This window comes from Lagenorhynchus albirostris, chromosome 2, assembly GCF_949774975.1.
Source record: "Lagenorhynchus albirostris chromosome 2, mLagAlb1.1, whole genome shotgun sequence".
Taxonomy (NCBI): Eukaryota; Metazoa; Chordata; class Mammalia; order Artiodactyla; family Delphinidae; genus Lagenorhynchus; species Lagenorhynchus albirostris.
In genome coordinates, this window is record NC_083096.1 from 132,200,608 (window position 1) to 132,222,408 (window position 21,801).

The 21,801-nt window shown below is 36.2% G+C and overlaps 1 protein-coding gene across 8 annotated transcripts in view; it reads right to left on the reverse strand.

Annotated features, from left to right (window-relative positions):
- Positions 1–21,801, reverse strand: part of ALG6 (ALG6 alpha-1,3-glucosyltransferase) — a 60,476-nt gene that overhangs the window by 28,422 nt on the left and 10,253 nt on the right. For 4 of the 8 annotated variants that reach the window (XM_060139867.1, XM_060139865.1, XM_060139864.1 and 1 more), the window contains 5 exons: positions 11,359–11,443; positions 5,926–6,015; positions 4,697–4,785; positions 2,805–2,887; positions 1,665–1,729 (listed from right to left, as the gene is read on the reverse strand). In XM_060139867.1, coding sequence (XP_059995850.1) covers positions 1,665–1,729; positions 2,805–2,887; positions 4,697–4,785; positions 5,926–6,015; positions 11,359–11,443 — 412 coding nt within the window. Of the gene's footprint in view, positions 1–1,664; positions 1,730–2,804; positions 2,888–4,696; positions 4,786–5,925; positions 6,016–11,358; positions 11,444–14,454; positions 14,573–21,378; positions 21,608–21,801 lie in introns of those variants that run through there. The other 4 variants (XM_060139872.1, XM_060139869.1, XM_060139871.1 and 1 more) reach the window with 2 other exon arrangements.

Consider the following 21,801-nt stretch of genomic DNA (forward strand, 5'->3'; position numbering starts at 1 on the left):
CAACATAGTCATCATAGCCAAAACCTGGAAACACTCCAATGTCTATCTAATAAAATCATGTGTATTCATGCAATAGAATATTATAAAGCAATGAAAGAGAACGAACTACAGCTACATACAACTACACGAATAACTCACAAACAGAATGTTGAACCAAAAACACCAAGCACAAAGGAATACCTACTGTGTTGTCTTTTTTTTTTTTTTTTTTTTTGCGGTACGCAGGCCTCTCACTGTTGTGGACTCTCCTGTTGCGGAGCACAGGCTCCGGACGCGCAGGCTCAGCGGCCATGGCTCACGGGCCCAGCCGCTCCGCGGCATGTGGGATCTTCCTGGACCGGGGCACGAACCCGTGTCCCCTGCATCGGCAGGCGGACTCTCAACCACTGCGCCACCAGGGAAGCCCTGTGTTGTCTTTTTCATAGAAAGTTCAAAAAAGGGGGAGAACCAAACTATAGTACTAGCAGTCAGTTACGTGGCTATCTTTGAGAAAGGAGGAGAGAGAACTACTTGGGATGCGTAGAGGTGTGGTTTTGGATACTGGCAATGTTCTATTTCTCGACATGGATAATAGCCAATTCATTTACATTTTGTGTACTTCTCTGTATGAGAATATTTCAAAGTAAATATAGTATTAAAAAAAATCTTGTAGGGCTTCCCTGGTGGCGCAGTGGCTGGGAGTCCGCCTGCCGATGCAGGGGACACGGCTTTGTGCCCCGGTCCGGGAAGATCCCACATGCCGTGGAGTGGCTGGGCCCGTGAGCCATGGCCGCTGAGCTTGCGCGTCCGGAGCCTGTGCTCCGCAACGGGAGAGGCCACAACAGTGAGAGGCCCGCGTACCGCAAAAAAAAAAAATCTTGTAAACAACTTTTTTCTTTTCTTTATTATCAGTGTTCTTGATATTATCAAACTATCTAAAAGCCATGATCCTATAATGCCAAAAAAAAGGGCTCAATTAGGAAAGAGGACTGAATAAAAATATGATGGAAGTAACTACCTATTTGAATATTTTTGCAAGTCCTTTGACAGATACACATTTTAATTTTATAAGTAAAACAGATTGGCACCAAAAGGAAAAAATATTAATTAAGCAATCATGGTGTGGATTATTTATTTTCCTTTGGGACAGATAGTAATATTTAATACATTAGAAGACAAACTGGAGAGCCATGTACAGATTTTATCAACTTTCCTCTATAATTTGTTTATTTGAATGTTCCTTATTTTAGGTATCAAAAATTACGCACATAAATCCACATAGATTTATTCAATTTTAGTTTCCTAAAGCTCCCAGCTACCACTATCTGTTAGAGAAACATTTTGTTTTAAAACTCAAAAACTGGAAGACTGTTTTTGTCAGCATCAGAAAACATTTACAAAAGATAGAAAATGTTTCACCTTTTCAGAATTAGCTCCAGAACAGCTGATCAGTTACCAACATTCTGTTCCCAATCCAAACAGTTGTGAAAAAACATTGCTACATTTAATTTGTACTTTACCCTTCAACTAAACACTTGCTGAAGAGATTCTTTTACCATTTTAAAAATGGTTTATATAAGCAAGAACCCTAGTAAATAAGACATAACTAGATGACAACATTATACAAACTGAGCCTAGATTTCATGATATGCATCTGACTTCATTTCTAAATTAGTAAAGGATACTGAAAATGTCCATAGTCGATAAGAATAAGGCCTGGATACAGCAATATGCATAATGCATTAGCAATCTGTAAAGAAAATTATTGTGAAATAAGAAAGTAATCTGTTACTTGAATCAAACCAGGTAAAAGTGTAGTTTCATTTAACACAGTAGCAAATGTTCCCCTCTTACCTTCTATTTATCGAAATACTCCATTTTTATAAAGCAACTCTTTAAACACTAAAGTCTTCATGGAAGTGACATAGTATACTTCAGTAAAAAGGAAAAAAATCCCTAAAAGGTGTTTGTCTGAGAAAGCACTTTTAGATATATAAATCAGATAAATTAATCTAATGATTAATCTATATAAAATGACCAAAGAGAATAGTCATGGGACTTCCGTGGTGGCTCAGTGTTTAAGAATCAGCCTGCCAATGCAGGGGACACGGGTTCGAGCCCTGGTCCAGGAAGATCCCACATGCTGCAGAGCAACTAAGCCCGTGTGCCACAACTCCTGAGCTTACACTCTAGAGCCCACAAGCCACAACTACTGAGCCCATGAGCCACAACTATACTGAGCCTGCACACTTAGAGCCCACGAGCCACGACTACTGAGCCTGCACACCTAGAGCCTGTGCTCTGCAACAAAGTGAAGCCACCACAATGAGAAGCCCGCACACTGCAACGAAGAGTAGCCCCCGCTCACCGCAACTGAGAAAGCCTGCACGCAGCAACAAAGACCCAACGCAGCCAATAAATAATAAATAAATAAAATTCTAACACAAACCGTTTGATTTTTTTTAAAAAAAAGAGCATATTTGTTAACTGTGAATATGAGAATATATCGCAACTTTTCAAAATGACTTTCAGTTGTCATTCTCACAAGCCAACTCAAAATTCAGATTTACCAGTTAAGCAATAAATTTAGCATGCTGTGCAATTCAGCAGTATATAACTTCTAAAATTCAGTGCATCTTATTACTATATTTGGACATTAAAATAATTACTCTAAGATAAGTTAATGTTTCTAAATGAAAATTGACAGAAGACATACTGTTCCCTATTATCTATTCCCAAAAGCATGACTTCCTTAAGCTCTACACTTAATAGTTAAGGCAATAAAACATTTCAGAGATGAAATGTCAGGTTACTTCAAAACATACCTTTTTCTTAGTTGAGATTTCTTTTAAACAACAACAGTACAAAACCACTGCAGGTATGTAAATCAGCAAATCAGCAATTAACACTGAAAAAACAAACAAATGATTTTATGCATTGAGTCCATCAGGGTCTATTATAACCTATTAATAGCCTTCCTCCAACCCCGAGTGGGAATTCTATTAACACGAGGTTCCTACCCACGCTGGACAAGTCCTTTCCACCTTGAGCACTTTCCATTCCCTTCACCTGTGCCTAATTTCAACTGATACAGTACTAGAGTCTCTTAATTTTCTCTAACAAATTCACATATTAAATCAATTAGCTGTATCTAAAACCAGTTCTCTCTTTGCTCTGACTTGGACATAAAAATTAAGAATACTCAAAGCAAGGGAAGGAAACTTTTATTTTCCCCTCAATATCTGTATACTCCAAATTTTCTGATGTGAACAATACCTCAAATGTGGAGATGCATAGGAGAATCTCTTCTCCTTTAATGTGAGTATTTATAAAAATTCATAAATTTTTGCTAATTAATGCCTACAAAGAGCTTGATAGGTCCAGGTGAGGAGGAAACTGAAAAAAAGTGGGAAAAAAAATAAAGCAATTCATAATTCTGAATGTTCAGTCCTTTTAGAACAAAGAAAAACTAATATATTAAGTTCTTCAACAGTACAACATAGCTATCCAAAAAGCCTATTTTTTTCTTGTACCACACATATATATTTGTGCACAATAAGATAAATGATAGTAAACTGTCAGTGTTAGATGCATGCAATCCTATTTTCAGCTCCAGATGCCACATTTTAGATGACACTGACAAACTGTAACATATTTGAAGGAGCACAACCAGAGGCCTCAAAACCATAATCACATTCAAGAAACTGGTCGTCTAAGAAACAGCTAAAGTATTTACGAATGTTCAACCTCGAGAGGGGATGACTTCAAATGTCTGGAGGGTGTTAGATATATAAAGGATCGGACTTGTTCTATGTAGCCCAAGGAAACAGAACCTAAAATGACTAGTGAAGGTTCAATATAAGAAGGAAATTTCTAAAAAAAAAAAAAAAAGGAAGGAAATTTCTAATGACTGGGGCTCTCTGAAAATAGAATAGAGTCTCTAAAGGCTGTAAGTTCCCTGCAGATACAAGTATTGGCTCAGAAGCTAAATATCATGTGGTGAGTATGTGGTTCAAAAAGGATTAAAGCATTTGGGAAGAGGGAGTGGTGTGGGAGAGGGAAAGACAGGCAATACAGGTTATCTCTTGGGCCTGATATTCCATGACTGGATGAATAGTAAAGAGAAGAAACCCTGACTAGATTTAGACTAATTACGGAAAAGACCCAGGCTAGCATTAAAGCCTAAGTCTTGTAAAGCTTTTAAAGAAATTTAAGCTTATTACTTTCAACTTTTAAACAGCACACAATAAATGCTCAATAAACATTTGTTGTAAAGATTAATTTAGCAACACTGCAAAGCAATACAATATATGACATACAGCTGTAATTCACTGTAAAAGTGAAAGGGATTTATTAAAGCAACAGCCTAAACAAATAAAACTTTAATTTAGAGCTAACCAACTTCAGGTGAGCTATTAATATTAGCCTCACTTTACTAGGCCTCAGTTTCCTCAGCTTAAAGTAAGGATAACAACAGTATTTACCTCATTTGCGTGTCCAAATTATTAAGAGAGATAATAGTAAATGTAAAGCACCCAGAATTATTAGTTTCTACCCTTTTGTTTTTTAGCTTACATATACATTTGCTCACATATTATACATATATATGCATATTTATAGTTACACAACTATAAAAGTAAGGACAATAATAGAACCTGTCATCAGTTCAAAAAAAATTTTAATCAAATTTTACACTCAATGCCTATTGCTCTTTTACCTGTTGCACGCATGAAGAGCTTATGTGCCTGACTCTCATATCCACGTGATGTATGGAGAGCAATCCAGTCTGGATTTATAAACTTTGCCCTGCAAATCAAACATATGTACATGCACTTTATTCCCCATTACTTTTAGCAATAAGGACATCTGAGGACATATGAATCTATTTTGAGAAGTTGCCATTGCTCCTATAAAGCAATGGAGTTAAGGCTTAAGCTTTACTCTTTGTATTTAACCATGTGAAACTGACTAACGCTATCAGAATCTGCCATGCTTATCTTCCAACAAACCCATGTAGCGTGTTAACTAAAAGCCCTACCTTCATGATTCTTCCAGTGTGAAAACAATCTGATGTCACATTTCATTTATTAAACATATACTTTGTAAAGAGCAATACACTAATATTGACAAGAGGATCACAGTTTTATAATTTATAATCTTTTCAGTTATCATAATAGGCTACAATAAATAGCTATTAATCATAAATCATTGCATAAAACTGAACATAATTATTAAAGATAAATTAAGTTTTCAATCATATTACATTCTCCAGAACACTGCAAAGTATATCTGATTATCCTGAAGTTTGGAAACTTATTTTTAATCCAGGATGCTAATTTTTACAAAATAGAACAAATAAAATGAGTTCAGAAGATAATGTGAAGAAGTTCCTCAAATTTCTGCTGATACACTTCAAGTCTGAATTGGAATACCAGGACAGAGTAGAACTGGTTCTCCACTAAATAGAAGCACCTAATCTTCCATAAACCATTCCATTTCTGTAAAAGAAAAAGGAATTCCAATCCCGATCTTAAATCATAAGTGAAACACTACGGTACTTCTGGTTTCTTACTTGACAGGTTAGTCAGAATACCATTTAGACCTTTATTTCTCATTTACTTTGGGTCATTCCAGGAAAAAAGCTTTTCTATGCACAACTAACCATATTAGATGTATTTCTCAGTAATCCATGCGTAGTTGGTAACATCTCTACTTCAAAACAAAGCTAGATTTTTGCATCTCTTTCTAGACTTTCCTCCAAAAAAATTATGAAAATAGTCAAACTCTGATAAACTTTCCTATAATCCAATTATAAAGGTATGGTGCTCTACAAACCATAATACAATAATAGCTACAAACGATTTCTTTTCTATTCAACAAACTCTTCCTTACTACATCTGCTAAGGGCATAAATATTTAAAGTTATGTTAAGGAAGAAAAACTTACACATATGCACATAAAAGACTATGATAAGCTGTAAGAGGTGGATAGTCCAATCCCCAATACTGTAAGTTGTTATCACTGCCGTTAAAATACCTGAAGAAAAAGGAAAAAGAAAGCACCATTCCAACAATCAATATTCAAGAAATACTTATATTTAACATCTCACTTCATTTAACTTAATTAACATGAAAAAATGTTATACAAGGTTAAAAAAATTCATCTAAACTTCTCCCCTCTCCTAAAAATTTTTGTGAACTCACAATTAAAAGTTGTTATTGAGTAGTGTGACTAAATAATTTATTGTCTAAACCAAGGTACTCTTAAGAAAGAAGCTGTAAATAATTAAGCCATAACAATAGAGGCAAACCAAGATTCTCACAGGCAAACCGGAACTTGTTATCACTCTACTATTAGTAAACTTAATGACCAACACTTATACAAAAGAAAATATGCAACAAAAAGAGAATTTGCTTCTGACAGTCTAAAAAATTAAAGAAACAATATGAAATAACAATTTAAATAAAAAATGAATGTCAAAGACGACGTAAAGATTTGGTTTACAAAGAAAGAAATATTGCATGAAACAGGTATACTTTTCTTAATAACACTTTGAACACAATTCAACCAACATGTAATGAGAGCCTATTACATGCAAAATTCTGTGAATTAAGGAAGAAAGCTAGATCTAATGTTCATAACTTAACAGGCTCCTCTAACTGCTCAGAATGGGAAGGAACGAAATTATATTCAAGAGTGTTATCATTAACTTCAAAATGTAATTTTTTCTAACATATCATGGGTATTTTTGCTTTTTACAAAAAAAAACTTTAATTTAAAATAGTTCCAGGACTTCCCTGGTGGCACAGTGGTTAAGAATCCACCTGCCAATGCAGGGGACATGGGTTCCAGCCCTGGTCCAGGAAGATCCCACATGCCATGGAGCAACTAAGCCTGTGCACCACAACTACTGAGCCTGCGCTCTAGAGCCCACGAGCCACAACTATTGAGTCTGCGTGCCACAACTACTGAAGCCTGCGCGCCTAAAAACCGTGCTCCGCAACGAGAAGCCACTGCAATCAGAAGCGCACACACTGCAACGAAGAGAAGCCCTCGCCCATCACAACTAGAGAAAGCCCGTGCGCAGCAATGAAGACCCAACACAGCCAAAAAAAATTTTTATTAATAATAAATAAAATTTAAAAATAAATAAATAGCTCCAAACTTAAAAGTTTCAAGAACAGTTCAAAGAGCTTCTGTACATCAAATGTAAAAATTTATTTAACAAAAGAAACCATAAGAAAAATTCAAAGACAAGAACAGGAAGAAGCTATTTATTTTATACATATACACACACCAAAAACTGATTAAAATATAGAATACTATTGTATACTGTTGAATACTGTGGCAGACAGACTTTAAGGTCATTCCCATGAACCCATCTCCTGGTGTTCCTGCCTTAAGTGTGTACAATCAATCCCCTCCCCTCAAGTGTGGGCAAGACCTGTGACTTGCTTGTAAACAACAAAATACAACAAACGTGATAGGATGGTCACGCCTGTGCTTATGTTTTATGTATATGTAAGATTCCATCTTGCTGGCTAAGCTACAGAGACTCCCTTTCACTGACTTGGAAGAATCAAGCTGTCATGTTTTAGTAAGTGGGCATACTGGAGAAGCCACATGGCAAGAAACTGCAAGTAGACCCTAGGAAATAAGGGTAGCTTCCAACAAGAAACCAAAGCCCTTAGTCTTGTAAATGCAAGGAAATTAATTCTGCCAATAACTTGAGGGAACTTGGAAACAGTTCCTTCCCCAGTTGAGCCTCTGATAAGACTGCAGCCTCAGATGACAACTAGACTGCAACCTCCTGAGACCCTCCCTGATCATAATATTGAACTAAGCTGTGCCCAGACTTCTAACCTAAAGAAACTACAATAATAAATGTGTGTTTAAGTAAGTACCATTTATGGTCACTTGTTAACACAGCATAGAAAATTAATGTAATTGTTTATTTTAAAATCATATAAATCATTACAAAAAAGATCAGCAATCCATCAGAAACATGGGGGAAATATATAAATATGCAAATTTGAGAAAAAATATGATGGTCAGTAAATATATTAAAAGATAACAACACAAGTACTCAAGGAAATGGAAATTTTAGAAGTCTAGTGTTAATTGTTATTATTAAATATTGGTAAGGATATATGGAAAGAGATACTCTTGTGTTGGTATCCATTAAAACTGGCTACTTTAGAGATTCCACTTCTAGGAATCTACCTAGGAAAAACACGTACACATGTACACAGGAGAAATGTACTTTATCATTCACCTACTAAAAGATATTTAGAGTGTTTCAGGCTTCTCATAATTATAAACAATGCTGAAATAAAGTCATTCCCACAATTCCTGACTTATAAACCTGTGATTTTTTTTAAAAAGCAACATGCTCGGGCTTCCCTGGTGGCGCAGTGGTTGAGAGTCCACCTGCCGATGCAGGGGACACGGGTTCGTGCCCCGGTCCGGGAGGATCCCACATGCCACGGAGCGGCTGGGCCTGTGAGCCATGGCCGCTGAGCCTGCGCGTCCGGAGCCTGTGCTCCGCAATGGCAGAGGCCACAACAGTGAGAGGCCCGCGTACTGCAAAAAAAATAAAAATAAAAAAAATAAGGTATTCCTATTATTCCTGCCTTGAATATGGTTGTACAAAGTCACAGTGCTGATAGCCCTGGCAGTCATCTATTGATCATGGGGTGAAAAGCCTCAGGCTGAAAAGCCAACATGCCAAGAAGAATGAATGAAAGAGAAGGAAAATGGAAAAGCCTGAGTCTTTGATTGCTATTATTTTTTAAATATTTATTTGGCTGTGCTGAGTCTTAGTTGCAGCACGCAGGATCTTCGTTGAGGCATGTAGGCTCTAGTTCCCTGACCAGGGATCGAACCCAGGCCCCCTGCATTGGGAGTGTGGAGTCTTGACCACTGGACCACCAGGGAAGTCCCTTAATTGCTATCATTGAGCCAGTTTACCAGCCCTGCAAAGACCTACTTATTAAGTTAATTATTTTATTGCTTAAACTACTATTACTTAGGCTTTCTACTACTTGATGCCAAAAGTACTCCTGACTTCACACATAAGGAATTGTCATTATAAAATTAAAGAAAAAAAGTTCAACTTTCCTCTATTACTTATAGCTATGTGTATTGACATGGAATAAATGTTTAAATTTAGAATTATAAAACTGACTTTTTTTTTTTACAAATTTATTTATTTATTTATTTTTGGTGCATTGTGTCTTCGTTGCAGTGCACAGGCTTCTCACTGCAGTGGCTTCTCTTGTTGTGGAGCACAGTCTCTAGGCACGTGGGCTTCAGTAGTTGTGGCAGATGGGCTCAGTAGTTGTGGCTCTCAGGCTCTAGAGTGCAGGCTCAATAGTTGTGGTGCATGGGCTTAGCTGCTCCGCAGCAATGTGGGATCTGCCCGGACCAGGGCTCGAACCTGTGTCCCCTGCGTTGGCAGGCGGATTCTTAACCACTGTGCCCCCAGTAAAGTCCCAAAACTGACATTTTAAAAGTTTACCTCATAGATCCTGATTTCACATTTTAGACAACTTTGTCACTTGAAAGTTTTGAGTACACTATGGCTAACTTTCTAGATGAAGACAGAAAGATTTCACTCTTGGAAAAAAAATTTTTTAATATTTATTTATTTGGCTGCGCGGCATTTTAAGTTGCCGCATGCGGTATCTTTAGTTGCGGCATGCAGGATTTTTAGTTGTGGCATGTGGGCTCTTAGTTGCATCATGTGGGATCTAGTTCCCTGACCAGGGATTGAACCAGGGGCCCCCTGCATTGGCAGCACGGAGTCTTAACCAGTGGACCACCAGGGAAGTCCCCACTCTTGGAAAACTGAAGTTAAATGAGAAACCATTCCTCAGCCACATTGCTAGGTAACAATAATGGTAAACTAATCAAATTTGACAAAATTAGCCAAAAAATTCAGAATATTAGAAATGTTATTTCCAATATAGATTTATATCCACTGTTGATAACAGTGAACCTGTCCCAAGGATATATTTTCTGTTTTATAAACTGTGCCATTGAGATATATCTTTTTCAATGATAGTCATTATCAATCATACAGCAATGAACTTCAAACTAGGGGGAAAAAAAGAAATCACACCATTTAAACATTAGAACTCGGCACTTTCACTGCCATGGCCTAGGTTCAGTACCGGGTCAGGGAACTAAGACCCCACAAGCTGCGCAGTGAGGTCAAGTAAATAAATAAACAAACATGCACACACCTATTAAAAAAAAGAATAGTATCAAATATTCAGCTGACCTCTATTTTAAATACTCCAAACTTGGACAGGGTACAGCCAACCTATTAATAGAGAGTTTAATATGAAGTTCTTGTATGTAACTCTCTCAGAAAGGAGTTATATAAAAGCAGTGACCAGGGCTTCCCTGGTGGTGCAGTGGTTGAGAGTCCGCCTGCCGACGCAGGGGACGCGGGTTCGTGCCCCAGGGGTCCCGCATGCCGCGGAGCGGCTGGGCCCGTGAGCCATGGCCGCTGGGCCTGTGTGTCTGGAGCCTGTGCTCCACGGCGGGAGAGGCCACGGCGGTGAGAGGCCCACGTGCCGCAAAAAAAAAAAAAGCAGTGACCAAAGCAATCAACAGAACAATATAAACAGTTTGTATAGCCAGGTTTAATCAATAATCTACCAGGCACCTAATAAGTAAAAAAATACTGTCATCAATTGTTATCAGAATGTGTTCAACAAAAATGACAGTGCATGGATTTCTGTGAGATATAACTACAGCTAATATTTATTGAGAACTCATTACACTTCAGGCACTGATCTAAAGTGCTTTAAATGAATCATTTTAGTCAATCCTCACAATAACCCAGTGAAATATGTATTCTATTATTTCCATTCTATGAGTGATAAAACTGTGGCAGAGATAGTTAAATAACTTGCAAAAGCTCACACTGCTAGTAAAGGGTAGAAGCCTTGATCTGAAGTCTGGCAGTCTGACTCTAGCCCTACACTCTTCACCACTAAGCTACTGCTTTTTTTTCATCTCATACATTCCTTACAGGAGGAAGCTTTGCGAAACCTCCAGAAGAAATACTCTTAGTCCATAAACTTCCACCGTTTATGTCCTGAGGAGCTTCCATGGCATACAGTGTCCTATCCTCAAAGTTCTAGTTCAGCACCAGATTCCAGCTGGTAACTAAATATATGGGTAACTTTCAGAAGGATGAAATTTCAAAATGAACCGACAATACACAGGGTAATATATGTGACATCAGTATACAGGAAGATGAGGATTCTGAAGATGAAGAAATAGCATATTTTCCTTTTAAGTATCTTCAAATAATCTACATTAACTGACCGATAAACAATAAAATCAAGTTAAAATTATCCATACCATTGTTTGATCGGTAAATTAATAGTAATCTCCTGCCAGTGTCTCTGAGCTTCATAATCACCAAACATAGGGGGCTTTCCAGCACCTAAGATGAAAGGTAAAAAAAGCAAAATAAAAATACACTTTAGTATATCAGTGATTTTATTTCCTTATGAAATAAAATCCTTATGAAATTTTTCTAAATTATAGAGATAGTATAGGTGGAGGAAAAGAACACAGAAGTTACCTAAAAAGTCAGAGAGATGAGGTCTGAATCCTAGCACTGCTAGCACACTGAGTGACTGTGTAACCCTGAGCAAATGACTTAACCTCCCTAAGCCTCAGTACATTAAAAACAGAATCAATACTGTCACCTAAAGGACTGTTGGAATAAAGAAAATAATGAACATAAAATAACCTGTATAATACCTGGCACACATAAACATTCAATAAATACTGTTAACATTAATTAGTTATTAACATTAGTTTTTTTTTTTTTTTGGGCCATGCCGCGTGGCATGTGGGATCTTAGTTCCCCAACCAGGGATCAGACCTGCACCCCCTGCATTGGAAGCACAGAGTCTTAACCACTGGACCACCAGGGAAGTCCCTTAATTAGTTTTTAATTAATTAGTTGATAATACTAATCATAAGATATCCAAGTTTATTTTTACTTCATGAGAAAGACTGTCAACTATACTGTCCAATAAGTATCATAAAACAATAATAATAACAAATGTCTATATTTTACCAAGGACTTTTACAAGCTAAATATAAATAACTTAAGGTCAAGTACAGAACCAAAACGGACTATATATTGCAAAGACATTGGTTAGGTCAGGCTTTGATGTCAAATGAGTTATATAAAAACTGCCACGGGCTTCCCTGGTGGCACAGTGGTTGAGAGTCCGCCTGCCAATGCAGGGGACATGGGTTCGTGCCCCGATCTGGGAAGATCCCACATGCCGCGGAGCGTCTGGGACCGTGAGCCATGGCCACTGAGGCTGTGCGTCCTGAATCTGTGCTCCGCAACGGGAGAGGCCACAACAGTGAGAGGCCCGCGTACCGCAAAAAAAAAAAAGAAAAAAAAAATCAAACAAAAACTGCCACTTTATAGTTTTTTTTTTACTTCAAAATTACAAATAAGGGATAAGGGATAATGGATCTTTACCACATGCCAAATACAACAATGGAGCAGTTATTATTATCATCCCCACTTTACAGCTAGCAAAACAGAGGCAATGGTCACCCAGGTAATGAATAGCAGAGTCTGGACTGGAACCCAGGCAGACTGGCTCCATAATCCATGTTCTGGGCTCCTACTGTGTATTGCCTCACAACTTGGTTAAGGTAGGTTGTTAACCTTAAATCATTTTAAATGATATAAAGGTAATTCCATTTAGTAAATAGTAAACAACCAGTATTTAGCTAGCAGTTGACTACAAAACTGTGAGAAGGCCCAAATAGGTACAGTACAGACACAGGTTTCTTAATCAGCAAGTGAAAATCACATATAGTCAAATATATTCATTAATCCATTGGGAAGGTGTGCCACATTGGTGAATGATATGTTATCAATCACCGAACTCTAACCCAGACGCCCTCCAGCGTTAGAACACTACATTAAGTAGATTTTTTGCATTTAACAGCTGTATTATACCACTATTCTTTAAATGCTAGCATCTCCACCCAAGGAGATACTCCCAAGTGTGAGATAATCATGGGAAAAGCAGATTAACATCTCCAAAGCACATACACATTGAGTGACTGCCGCAAAACATTACCCACAGTACAGGAACATGTACACACACACACAAACCTACCGCTGTCTCTCTCTTAGAAAGTACCATATCTTATTCATTTTTGCATTCTCAGGATGTAACTGCACCTAGCAGATTCTCAGTGAATGATGATGTAGGAAGGATGTCAATATTATCAGTATGATATAGCAAGGATTTTTAGTTCAAAAAGATTTGAATTTTTGAGTCCCTGATTTTCCACTTACTGAATGTGCAACACTAAGCAGTTTGTGATGGCAGACCAATTAATTATGCGAAGCCTACTTTAACACAATGCCCATATACTGGTTCTTGTCTCAAAACATCTTTAAGTTACTATCTGGCATTTTGAAATTCCAAGCCTCTGCTCATGCTGCTTACTTCCTCTCCCTATTCATACACTTCTTTTATCAACTCATATCCAACCTTTAAGAACCATCCCAACTGCCAAATTCTCCACAAAACCTTCCCTTATAAATTAAAAACATACTGATCATTAATTATTGACTTCTTAGAACTAATCTTTATTAAGGGCAAACTACAGACATCATACTTATATATATTATTTTATTATTCATTACAGTAAGTCTAACAAGCAAGTGTTGAAATACTTATTTTCTTCATATTAGGCTAGGGATTGTCAGAGTGATTAAGGAAAAAGAATTAGTAGCAACTGCAGTAGTGAAAACTTTATTAAGTACTTAAGAGCAAAATAAAATGCCAAGAGCTTTAGATGTAACTCATTTGATCTGCAACCTACGATTTTACCAGCATTTTACTGATGAGGAGACTGAGACCCTGAAATTTTAAAATAACTTGCCCAGTGTCACACAGCCAATAAGACACAGCTAGTAACATTCAAACCCACCGGCGTTAAATCTCAATACCTGTGTCCTTGTCAGAGAGTAAACAGTAGAGCCATGATTTGAATAGGAAATAGAAGACAATAGCCATAACAAGAAATAAATACCAAACCTGAAATATATCAATTGTTTAGTGAATTGAAAACCCATTACCACAGTATCTCAGAGCTATATCTCCTCCTTCTGTTTAATAAACAGCATGTGAAAAAATGCAGAAATCAAAATAGTTAAGTCAAGTAGATTTTAAAAAGGAAAAAAAAATTATTGACTTCTCATAATACTTATATTTTCAGTATCATATATTTTGTCACATGATTATACTATTTTCTAATAGCTACCCAAATAAGAATTTTAATTCCAGTGGACATAGAATGTGATTTTTCCAGAGTTCACAGGAAACATATTGCTAGGCATATAGTACATACTTTCAGTTAAAACTTGCTCAGTTAACTGAACAGGAGGGGGGATTAACTTACAATTTTTTTAAAGAAGGAAAATAATTTCCCACTGAATTAACTGCATCTTTACACGTGCACTTTATAGATATGTGTGTGCTGTGGGGGTAGTTTCTCTTTTTGGTGACACAGCTGCTATCTACAGGGAGAAAGGAATTGATTTTTATTTTTTTTCTTTTGCTTTTGTTTGCTTGTTTTTGGCCCACTGGGATACCTATACAGTGGCCATAGGAAACTACTTAAGTCATATAGGATCTTAAGTAGTTTCCTACACCTGAAAAAATCCAACTATCTAGATTTTCTGAAATTGCTCTAGACTTGGGGTCAGTGTGGAAGAATTTATTACCATTCTCTAACAAAGAGAAGAGTGGATAATGACTCTCTTCAGGGTTGAGAAACAAGTTTCTATCCAGAGTCTGACCTACTTCAATAAATGCAGCTGACACTGGCTATGAAATTAGTACTTAAGTTTTTAAAACTGCTAAAGTGCCCTTAAAGCAACCCAGAAGACCAACCCAACTGTACCTATGGGAGCTTCACTTGGGAAGGGCAAAATGGATTCCTTCTACTGTGATTAATTCTACAAATTCATTTACATGAGATTCAGAATTACATAAAGAAAACGTATTAATGTACATTTACAAAGCTTCAATTTTGTCTCATTCTTAGGAAAATGGGCTTAAGCACCACTTAAATGTTCATTTTATTAATTGCTGAACTATTCAGAATTATGTTAGAATTTAAAAAACAAGTAGTTTCTTTGATAACAATACACACTAATTGCCTTTACATTGAAACTTTAAACATTCTAAGGGAAGAGAATTTGGTTAAAATTTTCCATAATAATCCCCCTTTTATATATTCTTAGTGAGTGAGAAGAAACATTACAAATAACAATGGGTAAGCTGAGAAACTATACAGTATGTGCATTTCAAAAGAAGAAATAACGGACTAATACTAACCAAGCTCACCTGAGCTTCCTCACTCCAGTGCTTCCTAATTACAATCTTAAAACAAGAAAAACAGAAAGCAAACTAAAATAAGCATGTTAAAAGCAAATTATAACCAAAATAAGTATTTTAATTAATAGAGGGAAAAAAACTCAACGGAGTCACAGATGTTACACTCATTCAGTAATCCTCCCAGCCTCCTCTGATATAGTAGAAGTTCGTCACACGTGAACACTAAATGTCACACTGTTTACGATGGAGTTGAGAACTCTGACAGAATCACCATTTTTCTTAGTACTTAGCATTTTTATTTTTCTTATCTGAAAAATGACAAAAATATGTAACAACCACCTACAAAAGATGCTACAAATATTTTAATATGCAATAACAATACTCCTCTTACATAGTGATCCAAAAATACTCTTGTTCTGTTGACTTTCTTAGAAGACAATTTAAGAGTAGGTTTAACTTTTTTGTTTTTGAAGTATAGTTGATCTACAATGAGGTGTTAGTTTCAGGTATACAGCTAAGTGATTCACTTATACATACATATATATCTATGCTTTTAAAAATTCTGTTCCCTTATAGATTATTACAAGATATTTAGTATAGGTCCCTGTGCTATACAGTAGGTCCTTGTTGGTTATCTATTTTATATATATATAGTAGTGTGCATGTTAATCCCAAACTCCTAATTTATCCCTCCTCTCCCTTTCCCCTTTGGTAACCACAAATTTGTTTTCTATGTCTGTGAGTTTATTTCCATTTTATAAGTAAGTTCATTTGTATCATTTTTTTTAGATTCCATATACAAGCAATATCATGATATTTGTCTGTCAGGCTTACTTCAATTAGTACGATAATCTCTAGGTCCATCCATATTGCTGCAAACAGCATTATTTCATTCTTTTTTTGACTAATAGTCTATTGTACATATTCTTTAACCATTCATCTGTCAATGGACATTTAGGTTCCTTCCATCGTATATACTACTGCAATGAACACTGGGGTGCATGTATCTTTTCAAATTATAGTTTTCGCCAGATATATGCCCAGGAGTGGGATCGCTGGATCATACAGTAACTCTATTTTTAGTTTTTTAAGTAAACTCTATACTGTTAAGAGTAAGGTCTAAAATAAGTAACAGGACTTTCCTGGTGGCACAGTGGTTAAGAATCCACCTGCCAACGCAGGGGACACAGGTTTGAGCCCTGCTCCGGGAAGATCTCACATGCCACAGAGCAACTAAGCCCGTGTGCCACAACTACTGAGCCTGCGCTCTAGAGTCCACGAGCCACAACTACTGAGCCTGCATGTCACAACTACTGAAGCCCGTGCACCTAGAGCCCACGCTCTGCAACAAGAGAAGCCACCGCAAGGAGAAGCCCACGCACCACAACGAAGAGTAGACCCCGCTCGCAGCAACTAGAGAAAGCCCGCAGCAGCAACGAAGACCCAACACAGCCAAAAATAAATAAATAAATAAATAAATAAATAAATAAGTAACAGGAGTCCTGTTTTCAGATGAGGGAAGTAACTGAGTAAACTCAGACTTTAGGAGAGAAATGTTAGAATAAGTAATGTATGTAAGCCACAGGGATAGAAAAGTATTATATATGCATGCTGTCCTCTACTTGATTCCCATTAAGCATTTGATTATGTACACTAGTAATACTGAAATGGTGTGATTTTTTTTAAATTATTTAACTCTATGCTCTGATATTAATTTAACTTTCTCTTGAGATAAAGAGTGCAAAGAAAATAACAATCTGTCAAAATTAGAAGACTAAAGGAAAATTAGAAGACAGGACTGCAAACTAAATAATGATCAGGAGTAATACAGCCTGAAGTAAGAAAAGGGAATGACTATCCAAAGGATCAGTTATGGATTGAAAGCAAAGGTAACAAAAATTACATATTTCATATGACAACTTTTAACTGGGCTTTTCCTCAGCACTCCTTTATCCCATTCCAGCTACCAATTAACTCCCTCCTTCCATTCACTAACAAACTTCCTAAAAGTTGCTATGTCCACTTATTAACTCCCATTTAGTCCATTATGGTCTGGTAGTTAGGAAGCTCACAATGGCATCCTAGTGATCCTTTGTCTATTTTAAATTTTCATTCTACTTGACATGTCTAGAACTTGACACTGTTGGCCAGTCCTTATTTCTTAAAATTGTCTAATTCCCCAGCTTCCAGGATAATAACTTCTCTGGGCTCTACTGTTACATGATTTCTTCTCAGTCTCCTTTAATCATTACCCCTTCTCTGTGAAGATGATCAGTGGTTAAACCCGTTTTCTTCTGTACTACAGATGCTCCCAACTCTGTGGCTTCAACCATCATCTCTATCAACCTTTTGTAAAAATCAGAATAACCTGTGAGCTTTAAAAAATACAGATGAAACTAGTTTCCAGGAACATGGCAGACTCAGAGGGTCAGAAAAACACCTCCAATACAGGAAAAGTATGTATTTTTTAATTATTTATTTTATATATTATACATGTACAATTTTAATATATGGCTGAATCAGCAGCAAAATAAGAGAATTCCTTAGAGGCCAGAAACAACAAAAAAAGCATAGACCTAGAAGAGTAAGCATTTGTCCTGAGGGAATCCAATGATCTTTGGTGGCCTATACCCTAGGTACTGAAAAGCTCTATGCCATAAGTAAGGAGGCAAAGCCTGAGTACTTGAACAAGTAGGAATTCAATGTCAGAAAAATATCTACTAGGATTAAAAATACAAAGCCTCTGAGGAGATGGTGAAGATAGTATTTATCTCTGCCTTGGCTCTTGGTATTACAGGAAAAAAGAAGTCTCCCAAAAATTCCTAACCATAAGCCTGCACTCACCCAGTTTGGGGCCTGAATTTACATCAAGTATTTGCCAAAGGAATCTTAAGATGAGAATTCACTTTGACTTTTGTTAAAAGTGCCCCAGGTGCCTGGGAGGAGGCAACCCAAACCCTCTGTGGAGAAATACACAGTAAACTGAGGCCTCAAAGAATTCCCACAGATAAAAGTTCTAAGTAACATGAGCTCACAATTTTAAAAAATCACTAAACTCATGAAGATACAAAATAACATAAGCAAGAGTCAACAACAAACTATGAAATCAGACTGCAGGTATTAGAATTTTCTGATAGGTAATATAAAATAAGCATGTTTAGTATGTTTAAAGATATAAGAGAAGATATTAAGAGTATGTTGAAGAACAAGAGATCTTCAGAAATGATCAAAAAGATCTGAAAAGGAAATAGGTAGAAGTTCTGGAAATTAAAAATGTAATAGTTGAAATTTGAAAACTCAATAGACAGGTTAAAAAAAACAGATTAAACACAGCTAAAGAGAAAAGTAATGAACAGGAAGACAGATCTGATGATTATACAGAAAGCAGTATGAAGAAACTATGAGAAGGGAAAGACAAGCAATTATGAGGTATAGAGAGAATGAAAAGACCCAACATAGTTTGAACAAGGAGAATAGAAATGAGAGAGATGCAATATCTGAAGAGATAACAAAATTATGAAGTCAATGAGGTGAAGAAACTGTTGTCTATTTTATTCTCTGCTATATCACCTACCCTTGGCATAAAGTGAGTGTCCTACACACACCTGCTGAATGGTTAAAAGAACAAAGATATAACATATATCTAACCAGAGTTCTACAAGGAAGAAAAAGTATGAAAAGAGACAGTTGGCTGAGCAGTTTCTAAACAGACACAAGTTACCATTCCTTAGAGTCAGAAATCCCAAAAAATCCTAAGATAAAATTTTTAATATTCACATGTAGATATACCATAGTGAAATTGCAGCAAGAGAGAAAAGACAAATCACCTACTAAGAAATAACAATTAAAATGACAGCTGATGTCTGAACATAAGCAACAGAAACTAAAAAACAATGAGAGAAGATTTTCAAAGTATTAACAGAAAATAACTGTCAATACAGAATTCCATACCCAGAAAAACTTTACAACAAAGAGCAAAATAAAGGTATTTTCAGACAAAAATGGAGTTTGCCAGCAATAGACTCTCACTAAAAAAAAAAAATACCTCCCAGGAAGAAAGAAAATGATCTCAAAGGAAGATGTACTATGTAAGAAGGAAGGGTAAAAAGAAAATGAGGGTAAAACTGGGTAACTATAAATTGTATAAAATAACAGTGACTAACATCTAAAATCATGAAAGAACTGAAATCCTAGGCAATAATACCGTTTTAATTTGAGGCAGGAGGTGAAGATCTGTAACTAGAGTTAAAACATTCTAAGGTCCTAGTGTTGTTCAAAAAGAGGATATAAATATGAATTTTAGGTTTTGTTAAGTTAAATATGTATGTGAAAATCTCCAGAGTAAGCCCTGAAAGAACAAAATAAAGTATAGCTTCCAAATCAGTAGGGGAGAGAAAATGGAATTAGGGAGGGGAATTGGTTAGACATATTTAAATCACAGGGATTCAGAGGTAGAGGGTAAGAGAATAGATATACCAAGCAAAAATTAACCTAAAGAAAACTAGTAAAGCTATATTAATTTTACAGGAAATAGACTTTAAGACAAAAGCATTACTGTAAATAAACAGGGACATGACAATGATGTCATGAAATTCAAGTCACAAGGAAAAATATTCTAAATCACCTAATAATATAGATTCAAAATATTCCAACAAAAATTGACAGAACTACAAAAAGAAACTGCAGCTCTCTCAATAACTGGTAGATCAACTGGGCAAAAATCAGTAAGAATATAAAAAATTTGAATCAAAACAACTGATATTAAGTAAATAGATATATGCAGACTATTAAACTGGAGAATATATATTTTAAACGAAAAACAATTCCAGTCTTGAGTACTATTCCAGATTTTAGGAACGAGGGTATACTCCCTAATTCATTTTATGTGGCTAGCACACCCTTGATAACAAATCTGACAAAGGCATTTTAAGGAAGTAAAATTGCAGGCCAATTTTATTTGTAAGCATGGATGCTAAAATCATAAATAAAAAATTAATAAGCCAAATCTATCAATATACTTTAAAAAAAAGATAATATAACACAAATAGAGTTATTCTAGGAATGCAAGGTTGGTGCAATGCTAGAAAGAACAAAAACATACTCAATGGTAAATTAAAAGCATCTATTAAAATTAGGAACAAGAGAAAGAAGCCAGAATCACTACTTCTATTCAACACTGTAATAAGGTCCTAGAATTAAGAAGACAAGAAAAAGGAAATAAAAAGGGTAGGAAGTAGAAAAGAAGAAATAATACTGTCATTATTCATAGATCACTTTATTTTACACAGAAGATCCAAAAAATACTTCAGAGAAATTATTAGAATTACAAGTTTAGGAAAGTTACCAAATATTAAAAAATAAACCACTTTTTTATACCCCTGGAAAAAGCATTTAGAAAAGCAATTTTTTAAAAGATACCATCTACAATGGTGAGGAAGAAAAGATATTTAAGACACCTAGGAATACATCTAAGAAAGGATGTATAAGACTTTCATGTAGAAAATATAAAATTTTGTTGAACGACATTAAAGAAGACAAATAAATGGAGAAGCATACCATCTTAATGAACCAGAAGCCCTACCTACTATGGTAATGATTGTCAATTCCACCCAAATTAATCAATAGTATAGAATATAATTCCAGTCAAAATCCCAACAGGGTTTTTCATAGGACTTTAACAATCTGATTTTTAAAAAAGACATATATGGGGAATTCCCTGATGGTCCAGTGGTTGTGACTCGGCGCTTTCACTGCCATTCAATTCCTGGTCAGGGAACTAAGATCCCATCAGCCAAAAAAAAGGACACATGTGTGTACTAGCTTTCTATTGCTGCATAACAATTATTACAAAATTAGCAGCTTAAAACAATATTCTTTTGTAATCTAATAGTTGTACAGGTCAGAAGTCTGGGTGGGCATAACTTGGTTCTCTGTTCAGGGCTCACAAGGCCAAAATAAGGTGTCAGCCAGTCTAGACGCTTACCTGGAGGCCTGGGGAAAGAATTCAGTTCCAAGTTCATTCAGGCGATTGGCTGCAGGTCTGAGGTCGCTGTATCTTGCTGGGGGCTACTCTCTGCAACTAGAGGTCACTCCTATTCCTTCTCCCATGGCCCCCTCCATTGTCAAACCAGCAAAAGTGCTGAGTCCTTATGATCTGAATCTCTCCAGGGTTCCCTTCTACTGTCAACTGGAGCAAGTTCTCTGCTTTGAAGGTCTCATGTGATTACAGTGGGCAAACCTGGATAATCCAATGCAATCTCTCTATCTTAAAGTCAATTATGTCATATGACATAACATAATAACTCCCAAATAGATCTCATCATTTTCACAGGTTCTGGGGATTAAGGCAGAACATCTTTGGGGGACCATTTAAGAAATTCTTCCTACTACAATATGAAAGAGAAAA